Consider the following 14104-nt stretch of genomic DNA (forward strand, 5'->3'; position numbering starts at 1 on the left):
CACCGGACTACGAGTAAATGATAGTATTTCATGTCCTGAGATTCAGCCCGTTCGTGATTAGATCAAGTTTGTCTTTGTGGGGTAGAAATCACGAGATACTAATTCATATACGGCGAGAAGTATGAACGGTGTACATATTACCCTCAGTAATAGAAACCGAATCGTAATCTTAGCGAAAAAAGAAGTGGATATGGCCACAGTCCAGGGTGACGTGGACTGGACAAGGTACAACGATCACCCGATGCCAATTTGACTTGAGCCGGTTTGGAACCGAAAAAGGTTTTGTGATTTGTGAGAACCAAACGATGACCTTGCCTAGGCCAATCGACGACGCTGTGGTTTGACCTTATAAGATCCTAACAGGTAGCCGAGGGAGATCTCCGGCAGCGTACATCAGCATTTTGGTTCTGAACAACTTCAGCTCCATAACAAAAACATAAATACAGAGAGAAGAGATGATTATAGGTTCTGCGCACTTATCACAAGCCGCCGACTTAGCCAAGACACGGCAGAAAGGCTTAAATTTCCTGTCAAATTTTCTGAAGGTCTAAAAGAAACGCCGCATTCATTCACTATGTTGTAATGTGCTGAACATTCCCTTCCCTTGCAAATAAGAAACCACGGCAAGGAAACACAAATCCTCTGCAGCATCTCTAGTACCACAACAGCCAATTGAACGGCGTGTCTAGCATTGTTTCCAAATTATTCCCAATAAGACCAAGGCACGACACAACACTCCAGGATCATAGACCTACGAGCACGTCTGGTACTGTACCAGCAGTCTGTTCGGGCTGGAACCTGCCCGCTTAAGCAGGACCAGAAATCACCCTGTTAGCAATTAGCTGCCCCCTGATCTGGGTTAACGTAGAGTGCACGTAATGCACAAGGCTGGAATTTCTGCCCCCCCCCCCCCCCCCCCCCCCGAGTTTGGATCCGTCAATAAAGATGCTAGATACTCCTCTGCGCGCACTCTGAGACCTTGAGCTTGAAGCCCTTCAGCATCTTCTCTAAGGCATCAATCTCCCCTTCTTCCACTCTGATCCTCGAACCGGCTTCCTCAGGGCTTCCATCAGCAGTTCTAATTTTCTCCTTGAGCCCCTTGACCTGATCAAGACCGACCGAGATCTCTTCCCCTATCTCCTCAAGGGAAGACCTCAGCCTCATCTTCTCCTCCTGCACTTCCTTTAGCTTCTTCTTCAGGGACTTGTACCCATCGAGGGACTTCAGGAGCTGCTCCGAGAGCTCCCTATTCCTCTCCTGAAGAACTGCATTAGCATTCCCTTGCCCGTCCCCGCCATTCGATAGCTTCCTCTCCTTCTGCAATTTAGAGACCAACATCTCATTCTGCGCCTTGTAATCACTCACCATCTCCTCCATCTCGTTCAGTTCGTGCACCTTCCTTGACAGCACGGTAGCCATGATCTCCTTCTCCTTCCCCAGGCTCGAGCACATCATCTCGAGGCTCTTTCGAGCAGCTAGGCTCGCGCTAAGCTGCTTCCTCATCTGTTCTTTCTCGTCCATCGGGACAGGCTCAGGGGACTTCTTACGGTCCCTAGGGAAATTGTTCCTGGGTCGGAGATCCGTCATACACCTCCGGAGCTCTGCCTCCCTCTTCTGGCCAGTGGATGACAGGGATTTCTGGATACGAGCCTTGGCATCGTCAAGAATCGCAGTCATGCCGGCCACTCTCTGGGCCTTCCGGTCATCGTTCTCTTTCGTGCATGCCCCAGTGTGATCATGGATTAGTTTCACTATCAACATAACATTCGCAGCCACACCTAGATGGATCAAAAAACGAATCACAAAACAAATCATTCTATGAGAAATCGCTCCAATATGTAGAACACGAAAAAAAGAAAAAATTATAGACGCCCATCCGACATCGGCTGCTGAAACGAGATGATCATTGATACTATTACCTTCCAAGGAGAGATCCTCGGAATGCCCCGCTTCATCTTCAGAAGGAGAAGAACTAGATGGGATTAAATCAGGCGACGAATGTGCGCGGACTCTGCTCATAGTCTTTCCCGGAAAAATTTAAGAGGTGTTCCTTCCGGGAGGGGGGTAGAAATCGTGACCTATCAGGCCGAAGATGTGGAAGCAGTAATGTTCCTAAGAATCAGAAATTTGCAGAAGAAAAAGGGTTGATGCATAGCCTATACGTGATTGATTGACTTAGATGCATGTATATATATATATATATATATATATATACACAACTATATTATAACAATTGAGAGATCCAAAAAGGGAGACAGAGAGACTGCAAATGCAATCTCTCCAGCTTCCTTTTTTTAAAATTTATTTCTTTTTCTGGTTTTTATTGCAATCTGGGATTTGTGTTCAGTGTTTCTATCTCTGATCTGTAATGTTTATGATTTGTTTGGTTGGCTTTGGTCATGTGGGGGTTGAGTTTCGTTGGTGGCAATCAAATGCGCCATTCCCGGGGATTCGCTTTTGACTTTCTTTATGGGCCTCTGGAATTGGACGATGGAGTTCATTGGGCTTCTCCGGTCAATCGATAGGCGCAGCAAAAGATACGAATCAGAATCTCATGGATGAGAGCGTACGTCACTTTATTATACTTCTTTCAAAGTTATATCCCGTCTAGTTCCAAGTAACAATTCAGAGTTACGTATACAATTCTAGAATTAATTTACTAACCTCTAACATCGGATGAATAGACCTCTTTATTAAAATCCACATATATCCCGAATGAACAGACTATTAAGCAATTGAATTATAAGGTTGGAGGGAGGTTAAAGAATGACACATATTAATTAGAGACTGGGATTCCAACGTGGGATGAGCCCTTTTCAGGGCCGGCCTATATCAAGCCGCTTACAAAGTTGATTCTCGATGTCGAATACACCATGTCGATCGTGCCAAAAGGCTGATAAAGGATTTGCGTTAGGTAAGTTAAGGCAGTCAACCATGTAGTAGATGCAGTTTGCTTTGTATTCGGGGAAATCACGAGTCAAAACTAGCTCCGACTCATTGTGGCCCAGAAATATGACCATACTGTCGAGTGTTTTCAGCTCCGCTAACAGCGTCTTTCCTTCTATTTCCTTTTTCCTTTACCTCGTAGACTCTGAAGAGTGATGTAACGTGGTATTCCATTGGTTCACTGAAGAAAACAAGTTGTTCCGTTGAGTCGTCCCCATGTATAATTTGGTTATCGATTTCAAAGTACCCGATCATAATCCTCCAAACCAAAACAAGTTTTAAAAGAACATTTTAATTTTAGAAAATTGTCTATTCCAATTAATAAATTCAGCTTCATGGGAACCATTGGTTGGTTTTTGATTCTGCCTATCAAAAAAATAAAAAAGTTTCGCATGATAGTAATCAGATCATGTTTATATCCTCTTCAAATAACGCATGGATTTCAAAGGCAAGCAATGATATATTCTGCGCTACCTTTTCAAATTGTCAATATGGTCTTTTTTCATAAGTAAATTGTCGAATATGGTTGGATTGAAGATTCATAAGCTTATTTTAAACTAGATTTATAATTCTCTTATGGCTTGTTCGGATTGCGGTTTATGGCGAGGTTCAGAGGAGTGATTATGGAAGGTTATTTTATACAAATTAAAGATTGAGAAATCATTTAATTTGATTTCTTGGGGTTAATGTTCTTCTTTGATGTACATCTAGAATAATAGTAAAGAAATAATATTATATTAAAATGACTGTATATAATGAACATAAAAATATTCATCGATAAATGATTCTCTTTTTCAATTGAAATTAAGGGGAAAAAAAATAATCCTAACCCTCCACCACCAAATTATGCACAGCCTATTGCCGCGTTAACTACAACATTCATCCTCATTCTGGCCTTGAGTTGTCGGCGTTTGTTGTTCTTCTTGTTCTTCTCCCGCCTTGAAGTCTCGACCTAGGGTGTTGGCTGTCAGCATGCTCTTGGCTCCTAAAAATCTTGCCCGCTGTCTCAAATTCCTTGCAAATGTACCTATATTATATATGTTTGTGCGTGTCTGTGTGTGTGTGCGCGCTTTTGTGGACTGAATTCTGGTGGCAAGTTATAGCTCATGACCCGCCTATTCCCACACATGTATTACAAAACTTATTAAAAATCCAGTCGGACGTCCATGATAATTTAACGTGAAAAAGATGAGGAAGAAGAGTGAGATTAAGTCTATTGAAGGCAATGTGGCCAATGTGACCAATTATATTGTACGCTCGAGAGAGATGCTAATACTAATACTAATACTAATACTAATACTAATACTAATACTAATAAGTAGTAATAATAATAATAATAATAATAATAATAATAAGATTACATAATAATTAATTAGAATTAAGAAAGATGATGATGATGATAAGGATTAAGTTATAATGAAAGCATTAAATGTTATTATTATTATTATTATTATTATTATTATTATTATTATTACATAATAATTAATTAGAATTAAGAAAGATGATGGTAGTGACGATGATGATGAAGAAGTTATATAAGAGTATTAAATGTATCATTTTTGGAGTAGATAATTGAAGAGTCTCCGGATATTTTGGACAAATAAAAACCGGCCGTGAATGTCCTGGACTTTATATATTCCCTCTATATAGAGTTTTATAAACAATCCATGAACTCGGAGTCCGGCAAAAGCAAACATAGAAATCATAATTTTTTTTTTTTGGTGAAACTGGGGACGAAGCCCGAATGCATTAAATTAAAATAATAGTTAAAAAATATAAAGTCGAGGCATGGTGACCCCAATGATATCACCAAATATAAGTAAATTGAGCCCAAGGGACTAGAACTAAATTTGTGAACTCCCAAAGGCAACGCGATTGCATAATTTGAATCAGCGCGCATGTTGCCTTCTCGATAAATATGGTCCAGAGTCTCGTCGAGTCCCGACTGATTAAGCGATGAATGTCCGAAACTAGAGCATGATTCTGACTGGCTCTATTCTGCCGCGATCGAATTAACTGGACAACCACCTCGGAGTACACTTTAATAAGAAGCTTCCTCACTCCAATTTCCCAACAGCAATTCCATTCCCCTTTTTACTGGCCAAAACTCCGCCACGACCCAAGTAGCTACTACTAGGTTCTGGGCAAAGCCACCTACCCATCATGATCGTCCCGTATCAAGCCAGCGGCTCCAGCTCTCCCGGGCTTCATTTTGCAGCCCCATCAGAGTTTAGCTTGTGCCAACCCGGTACCGGTGTACTCCAACCCCCATTCCTCCATTGACGAGCAGATCAGGAATCAATGCCAGTGATAACACTCAAGCATGAATTCGGCCACAAGAATCCCTCATCGAAAAGTGAGGAGTTCCTCCATTTCCATGCCATCCAGCATCCCACACCAAAGATGAGACTCTATGATAGAGTAGAGTCCACAGATGAGTATGAAAGATTGCGAATCAGCCATTGGTCTCGGTCATCCGAGAAGAACACGGCCTGGAGGCTAGTCTAAATAAGCTGCTTCCAGGTTACCCACATCACTGGACAATCACGAAGAACATGCAAGACAGTTTCCATGCCAGACCCGCAAACCGCACAAAAGCCAGTCCCCCAAAGTCCACGTCGCAATCGTAGCACATTCGTTAGCAACCGACCATGCCCCACTAACCACAGAAAACATCGAATACATTGTAAGCCAGGCCACTTCCATATTAGCTTCCAAAGAGTACCTTAATCTGCATAAGAACCCTGCACGAGTAAATGATAAGTTGATTTAACCGAGAAGTTCCCGTTCGACGTCAGCTTTATCAGGGCCGCGAGTCGGATCTGGTGGCGACAGCAAGCCATTCGAAGAATTGACCCGTGTGGTAGAGCTGCAGCAAATAGATCCCGCCGCCATCCTTCCTCTCGGTTGCCAAACGAAGAGACAGGCGCATTCAGCCAATGGTTCAGCACAACACCAATGGCTTTGTTTAATAAGTTCCCTTGTCCTGGCCCCCAATTCTCTCTCCAAAAGGATGTATTATCTCCTGTGCCGATATACCAGGAAATTGCTTGTTCAATCTTCGGCCAAATATCACTTAAAGGAGTTCCATAACCATGATGCCTTCGCTTTATTAGTGAAGCATGCCAATCTAGTCCTGGGAATATCATATTCGTGTCGTAGCACTTGAGCCCATAAAAGGCTAAAAGCACAATCATTCCCCAACAGAGCCTAGCCAAAAAGGCTTCATTAATCTCCTTCAGCCTTCTGATACCTAAACCACCAGAATTAGTTGGTTGAGTTATAACTTCCCAACTAATCAGGTGGATCTTGCGATGTTCAGTCATGTGGCCCCATACAAAATTCCTGCATAGCCGTTCAACCTCATCTGTAATACCTTATAGAATCTTAGTTGATTGCATGGAAAAAGATGGGATCACCGTAATGACAGAATTAACCAAGGTCACACGCCCAGCCATAGAAAGAGTCATTGCCGACCAACCAGAAAGTCTAGCTTTAACCCTCTCCACAATCCTGTAGTAAGTCTGCTTTGTGACACGCTTGTGGATAATCGGCACACCAAGGTATTTGCCAAGATCCTCAGTAACCAAAAAACCACATACCTCATGAATCTCGTCTCTCAAACTTGGACAAACATACTTCGAGAAGTATATTGTTGTCTTCACCACACTAATTTTCTGTCCCGACGGCTCACAGAATTCCTCCATAACCCCCTTAACTACTTGCATCTGCTCAACTGAAGCCTCTGCAAAAAGGACGAGATCGATCATCTGCAAACATGAGATAGGGCACCACAGGCCCCATCTGCCCTATCCGAATTGGCTTCCAACTGCCATCAGAGACCTTGTTATTAATCAGATGGCCCAGTCTCTCGATACAAAGAACAAAGCAGTACGGTGATAGATGGCACCTCTGTCATATGCCCCGACCTATATCAAAAGAATCTGCCACCTCTTCATTCCATAGAACACGAATAGATGGAGAAGAGACACAATCCATAATAGTGTTGCGAAGATTTTCTGGAATACCCACTGCATGGGAAGTTATCAGATATGAAGTCCCACGCCAGGCTATCATTAACCTTCTCAAGATCAATTTGCACCACCATGAAGCCCTTGGTTCTACGAAGAGTTCTCATTATGTGGATGAGCTCTTGAGCCACAATAACATTATCTTGAATGTGTCTATCTTGGCTATTTTTCCGCTAATGGATGACATCATCAACTCAATTGTATGTCCAATGACCAATGCACTTCTATTTTTCATGCTTTTGCTGGCAAAGCTGTTGTTTCTTACATATGTGCTTTCTTTCGCTACTCTCAGGACGGAATGGTGCGCTTTCTTCATTTTAATTTTTGCCTCAGAATCGACTCTTTTTTTCTGCCATTTAATCTATTTTTGAGTGTTGCACTTTGTAAGCTTGGCTTGATTGGTCTCCCTTATAACCTTTGTTTTAGCGCTAGTAATCACCTAGTGGAACCGCCCTGTTTGAGCATTTAATTTACTTATTATCTGACATCGAATTTCCGCATCTCTTTTGCATCTAGATTACTCTCAGTTCATTGCATTTGTTTGCTCATCTACTTTTGTCAGAATCATTTTGTAATCTTGAAATGAACTTCTGCATTGTGCCGGAAAAAGTGCCTCATTTCGGTTCTATTATTTTCTGGTCTACATGTTTATGTACTTCCATGTCATATTCGTGTCTAAATAGTATTCTTGTGTTGTATCTGAGCTTTCTGGATAAAGACAAGAATGTTGCTGCTGAAGCACTGACCACCTCAGTCTTTGGAACCCTTCCTTTTTTTCTTTTTTTCTTTTTTTTTGAGAAGTAATCTTTGGAATACTTTCCTCCCCTTGCAATTTCAGTTATAAATAGTCGATTTTATGTGCAATTAAGAGTTTAGCCATTTAGCAAAGGTTTTACCTTTTACTATTATTGTTATATTTTTTTTTCTTTTGGCTTCACTTTTGCCATGCTTATTAATTATTGAAACAAACAAATAAAAAACTTAAGTGGAGGTGAGCGATATGAAAAGCTTTAACTTACGTTTTTATTTTACTATTTTATTATTTTTACATGTATAAATTAAATGGTACTTTATCTATGGATGGTTCATGTTCCCCTAGACTTGATTGGACATAAATCCCTTTAACGGCTAACCATATTTACAAGCATTAAATAATATGTAATTGGCATCTCTCATAGTCATTGAAATTGTAAGTAAGGAGATTTGCAATAGTACATTCTTCATGTACTTGACAGTTGACACCGTATTTTTGGACTTTGTTTCTTCGAAAGTACGTAATATATTTTTTTCTATTCCTTTTTTTATCCTCCTCATCTCTTCCTCGTTCTCAAATTTAATTTTATTTCTTTTTGTTCCCTCAAATTTATCTCATTGATTATAAACTTATGAATACACGGACAGTTCTTTCTTCTGCTGTGAAAAATCCTTGGAGCAAACTATTAGTTCATTGTATATGCTGGTACTCTCCGGTCTAGACATGTACAAGTTTTATTTTAAGCAATAAACTATCTAAAAGAAAGGGATTGTAACTTCATCTTATTTAGCTGTAAAGTGAAGTCATCAGTACGTTACATAGACAATTACTTATTTAATTGCTCTTCCCTTAAGTAAGGAAAAAAAAAAAGAAAAAAAGAAAATGTGTTTTGACTCTACATTTTACCACCCTATATATATACATATATATATATATAGATTGAATCTCGAGTAATTCTTTTTGACCCTACGTTTGTCCTTCTCCATATATCTCACTCCTCTCCTCCGGTCCCCTGCCCTTGCCCTTGCCTGGATCTTTCTCACTAGATAAGCTAGCTTTGATCTTCTTCTTTTTTTAATTTCCCTCGCTCCCATCCAATATTCCTCATGATATGCATATCGATCTTCTGCATGCATCTGCTGCCTCTGCTTGATATCATTTGCTTAATTTCTTCCACTGTGTTTCTCGGGCGCTCACATGGCTCGGGGGGGGGGGGGGGGGGGGGGGGGGGGGGGGGGGGGGGGGCGGGCGAGGGGAGAGAGAGAGATGTATGTCTGTCTGTCTCGATCCCATTCCGTTAATGGAAATATACATGATCATCAGAGCCAGCTAGCTCTCATTCTCAAGTTCCCAACAATGGAAAGGCGAGAGAGACGGCTTGAGCTAGCAGCTCATCAATGCACTCCCTGCCCCGTCCCCTGCCTCTGGAGGATTTGGCGTGCCAAAACTTTGATCCATCTGATCATCTCACCCCTACACGCAATAGCAATTCATCTGCAGGTATGTATCAGTGTATCAGTATCACTACTATACTATATCATCACCTGCAGCTTGCTAAGCTAGCTTGAGCTGTAAATAGCAGCCCCCCGATCCCTTCTCCTCACCCTCAAATCTCTCTCATCTTTATATATGACGCTGCTCTCTCTCTCTCTCTCTCCTGTCTAATTCAAACGTCCGGTGTGGCTCTTCGTCATGATCGCATTCGCTGGGGGGAAAGGGATTACAATGGTTACTGAAATCTGTGTGGGGACCTTCCGGCCTCATCGAAGTCAGTCTCTTCATCAGAAGGATGCACACCGAAACGCCCATTGGATTTGCACCAAGTGCCAGCATGGGAGGCGGTTCATGACCAAGGCGGACCTTGCTGAGCACGTGGACCGGCAGCACCCGCAGCCATCGAAGGGGAGGAGCAAAAGGAGGGACGAAAGGGAGGAGGATGCCATCGATGATAATGCCCAGAATAATGCTGTTGCTTAACTAGTCGCACAGCGATAATCTCCATAGGCTTAGCTAGCTCATCTAGTCTCAGTCTGTTAATGTTTTAATGTTAGTGTGTCCCCCGTGTTCATCGCAGTCTAGTCTTGTATCATTATCGTTAAATGTGGTCTCGTTTAGTATATTGTCTCCTCGTCTCGTCTCCTCTCGTAAGTGATCTCGTTTAGTCATTTTATCTTTGAGCATGCTTTACTGTGAGCTTTGCTCAAGTCTTAACATTATTATATATATTAGACGTTTATATATTGTTTATCTAACTTTCGGTGCACTCACACAGTCACGGCGGCATAGCAGTTTTCTGTTTTTCAGTAGCTGACAGCTTGAAGAAGCTCATATATATGGCTAAATATATCAGTGTAAGTTGCTCACGGACATATGCCGTTTGCTTCGTGATGCATACTTTAAATAATTAAAATATGTTAAAGATAATATTGTAAATTAAAATAGATTTTATGCCAAGATGGCCGTGACGAAACCTAGCTATAATCACGTAGAGATGCCAATTGATGATAATATTTATGAAAATAGGCTATAATTAATTAAGGAGATGAGGTTGAGGAGGGGAACTAACAACTTGAATGAGCTAGATATGTTTCTCGGAGCGATGAAGTACTATGGTCTTGGAAATATTTCTCACCGGCTTGGGCCCTGGAGAAATTAGATTAGCCGTCCCGTCCGGGCACGCTTGGCGAGTCAGAAATTAGCTACGTGCATGGAGACTATTATATTAATTCTGATCCACATACTACACACACTTCCATAATTCGAAATGGCTTGTGTGCCGTATATTGATGTTTTGTTGGGTCAAGATAGACAAGGGCAGTGATGTCAAGGACATATCGAATGTAGCAATAATATACATAGTATATCAAGAAACAATTAATGAGGTTTATATGTATGATTTATGTCTCAATTAATAATGAGATATAAACAAGTTACACATCCAATTTCTTGTCGAAGACTTGGGTGCATTGAACCCATAAAGACATACATATATACTAGGCACGGGATCGCTTAGGCGTACGTACATTTAATCTGTATTCCGCTCAATCGTGGCACGATGAGGGCAACGGTCTATGCGTATCATGATTGGAGTCTTCTCTGCGCACCTAATGCATTTACTTACACGAACTAGCTGGCATGCAATAATAAATTAAATTAATTGGCAGCTTCGTAAATTTAATTATCTCCATCAGCACTATATTTGAGTCGAGTTAACTGTTTTATGTTCTTTTATAATTTTTTGTTTTGGCTAATGCAGCCGCCATCGCTGAAAGAATTTGCATACTTCAGGCTCCTCGCGCGTCCTGGTGGCGGTGTCTGATCCTATCCTTTGTGAATTAGAATGTTAAAATCGGGATCTCTTAAGTTTGAACAGCTTTTCCTGTTCTATATATATTGTTGTCGGCTCACGCGGAGCTCTAATTGTAACGCCTTTGAGACACGTACTTGCATACAAGACTTACATCCATGAGCTTGTGAAGAAGGACCCTGCCGCAGAGAACTATTAGAAACTGATTTTTTTTTTAAGAACTATTTACTAATTTAAATATAACATTTGAATATTCTACGTACGGTTCTAAATATTTTTAGAAATAACTAGTGGATTGGCACATGCGTTGTATCACTGAATTACCATAAAATAAAATAGATAGATCTTATTTATAGCTTGCAATTGGTATAACAAAATTATTATCTCTCATCTATATCTATATATTTAAAATGACAATTGGTATTTTTTTCGATGTCTTCAAAGACATCACACCTGATAAACTTCTCACAACAGGGTTTGCATATGTTCACCTTCCACCGAATGAGATCAATTCCTAAGATTACCAGCAACTATTCAAACCCCTTAAATTAAAACATGTTTAACCCCGAGTCTTCAATCCACAATCCAAATAAAATCAAACATTATTTAGTCTATTGCTATTTTTTTCTCGCCATAAAAGAAATAAAAAAAAATTAGGAACGAAGTGAGCTCAATCTGCTTTGTTAAAGACTTGATGATGGAGACTCACTATTGTTGCCCACATGGCCTTTCCATCTTGTGTCTTCTTGTTTAATTGTCTGTTCCTGTCAATCAATTATTTAGCAATATCATGTCGCAGCAAAAAAAATTTTAGTCCAAAAACTTCAAGAGAGAAAGATTTCAAATACCAAGATATATATATATGAAGCATCGTGATTAATTACCTTCATAGCTGCTTCAGTGCCCTCCCAACTAAGGCAGTCTATAATGATGTTGGGTTTTGTCTTCCTGTCCTACGTAAACATTAAACAAGAGAAAATGTAGTTATATAGCTAATAGAAAATCAATATAATTGGTAAGGAAACTGTTCCAAGCGTAACTCTTACCTCAAAAGGATTGGCTAGCTAAATGGGCTGGAAGAAGTCAGCAATGTAGAGCATTCATTTTTAGCTCGGTTGGTGAAGTATATTAGTGCTCCTGTTGGGACGCTAATAATGTATCCCTTTTCAACATTGATATTACTTCTCTTCTTCCGAACCATGGTTATTTTCTCTCTTCATGCAATTTTTCAACGAAAAGGTGACCCTACAAATGTTGGTCCTAGTAGAAAGGAGAATTTTAGGCTCGTTCATTAATGATTTGGTACCTACATACTATAACATATAGAGTCAAAGTAGGAAATTTTGTTTGACGTAGTCGAGGCTAAAATAATATATCAGAAAAATTTGTTCGAAAAATCCTACATATGCATTATATAAGCAGATAGTAATCAAATAATCAGAGAGTTGAATTCCTGATAAAAACACAAAATCATATAAAAATTTTGAGAATCATGAGCAGGCCAGAAGTATATTAAAAAAAATTATGAAGAGAAGGATAGGAAAGACTATATACTTGTGAGAGGTTGCTTAGATTCACGAAATCCATTCAAACGTCGATCACAACATAATATGCCCATTACTTAAGAAATCTATGGAGAACAAACCTCAAGCAAATGAAGATCGGAATCTATATGGCTATTTGGCATTTAAAACTACACAACGGCTTGCCCACCGGTACAAAATAACAAAATAACTTTACAGAAATAAAAAGAGGAATCAAAGATGCATCTCCAAATTCGCACAGCGCTTCAAAAAGGATATCTAGATTCTTCGAAAATGATTCAGAACCAAAGTAGAGAGCATTATTAGATGATTGAGCAGACTCGGAGAAAGAATACATTCTCCGAAACTAAATCCGGTAAAAAGCCCATGTCAATGTATTTGTGAACATAAAAACTTTCTTGCTGAACAAATCCAACTTCAAAAGGGCTAGGATGAAAAGTAAATTATCACGAGCCACCGCTAGCTTCTGCCCCCTCCCGATAATCATAGCCACTATGTTATTGTTATGTCCCTTTAAAAAGAATAAATTTTTTTAATTTCTAAAAAATCAAAAAGTAATATAATACAGATTATTCTGTCAAAGTTCAGCAAAAGAAAAGTTTTGGGGTCATCTTGTAATGGTGATAAATTCACATTTTATGCCAAACAAAATCAACTTAATCACTTAATTCATTAAGTATTCAAAAATTAAGTACTTAATTTTCAGCACTTGATTTTAACTCCAAACAACACACACTAATTAATTAAAAAACAAAATACAAATTATTCATAACTAAATAAAATGCACACTTTTACTTTGCTTCATGAGTTGGCAACTGTCACATTACCTGGTTCATTAACTGCAACTCGATTTATCTACTCTTAGGCATATGAGAATAGTAAGGCTGAGGATTAAAAAGTAGGAAGAAAATGAAGTAACAATGTTCAGCCAGCAGCAAGTCCTATTGTAAAGACAAAAAAAAAATGAACTTCATCATATTTTAAATTTAAATGGTGATATTTAACAAAAAATAAATAAATAAATGGTGAGAGTAAGTATTCCTGATGTATTATGTCTTCAGATACACAATAGAGGATGATTTTTGTTGCTTCCAACTCTTAGTTAGAACGAAGACCCGAGCAAGAATTTCATCTAATTTGAGTAGCTCCAGGGTTAAAACTTTTTCTGAACACAACAAATCAAATCTCGTGTTTCAATTATAAAAGAAGAAGAAAAAGGTTACAAATCTATCTAATAGTAGAATTCAGCTTGATTCTTTAGAAAAAAGCACAATCGTGTTTAATACCACCAATTTCAAAAGTTGGTGTGTTTAATCTTAAACATACGCATAATAAACTAGAATTTGAAACATGCAAGTTGCTCCATTTGGTGGATTTCAACAGAGGTTGGTTAACCGACAACGTAAAGCATATATCGAAGTTCAAACAATTCAAACAACTGAAGTCAAAAGCAGGGAATATCGGATGCGAGAGGACGCAGATTGCGGCTTATATTACAGGCCCTCCAATTTTCTATAGAAGC

At 39.5% G+C, this 14104-nt stretch overlaps 2 protein-coding genes across 2 annotated transcripts; one reads left to right on the top strand and one right to left on the bottom strand.

The window, feature by feature from the left end:
* Positions 1-147: 147 nt before the first annotated feature.
* Positions 148-2337, bottom strand: LOC116192983. Its single transcript, XM_031521698.1, has 2 exons — positions 1920-2337; positions 148-1778 (listed from the first exon to the last, which is right to left on the bottom strand). Exons 1-2 carry the CDS (start codon positions 2017-2019, stop codon positions 949-951), a joined length of 930 nt encoding a protein of 309 aa, XP_031377558.1. The 5' UTR covers positions 2020-2337; the 3' UTR covers positions 148-948.
* Positions 2338-8983: 6646 nt separating this feature from the next.
* LOC116192288 lies at positions 8984-9980 on the top strand. The gene is made up of 2 exons (XM_031520797.1): positions 8984-9231; positions 9449-9980. The coding sequence occupies exons 1-2, from the start codon at positions 9129-9131 to the stop codon at positions 9706-9708; spliced, it is 363 nt and encodes a 120-aa protein (XP_031376657.1). The 5' UTR covers positions 8984-9128; the 3' UTR covers positions 9709-9980.
* The last annotated feature ends 4124 nt before the right edge of the window (positions 9981-14104 follow it).

This window comes from Punica granatum, chromosome 1, assembly GCF_007655135.1.
Source record: "Punica granatum isolate Tunisia-2019 chromosome 1, ASM765513v2, whole genome shotgun sequence".
NCBI classification, from domain to species: Eukaryota; Viridiplantae; Streptophyta; class Magnoliopsida; order Myrtales; family Lythraceae; genus Punica; species Punica granatum.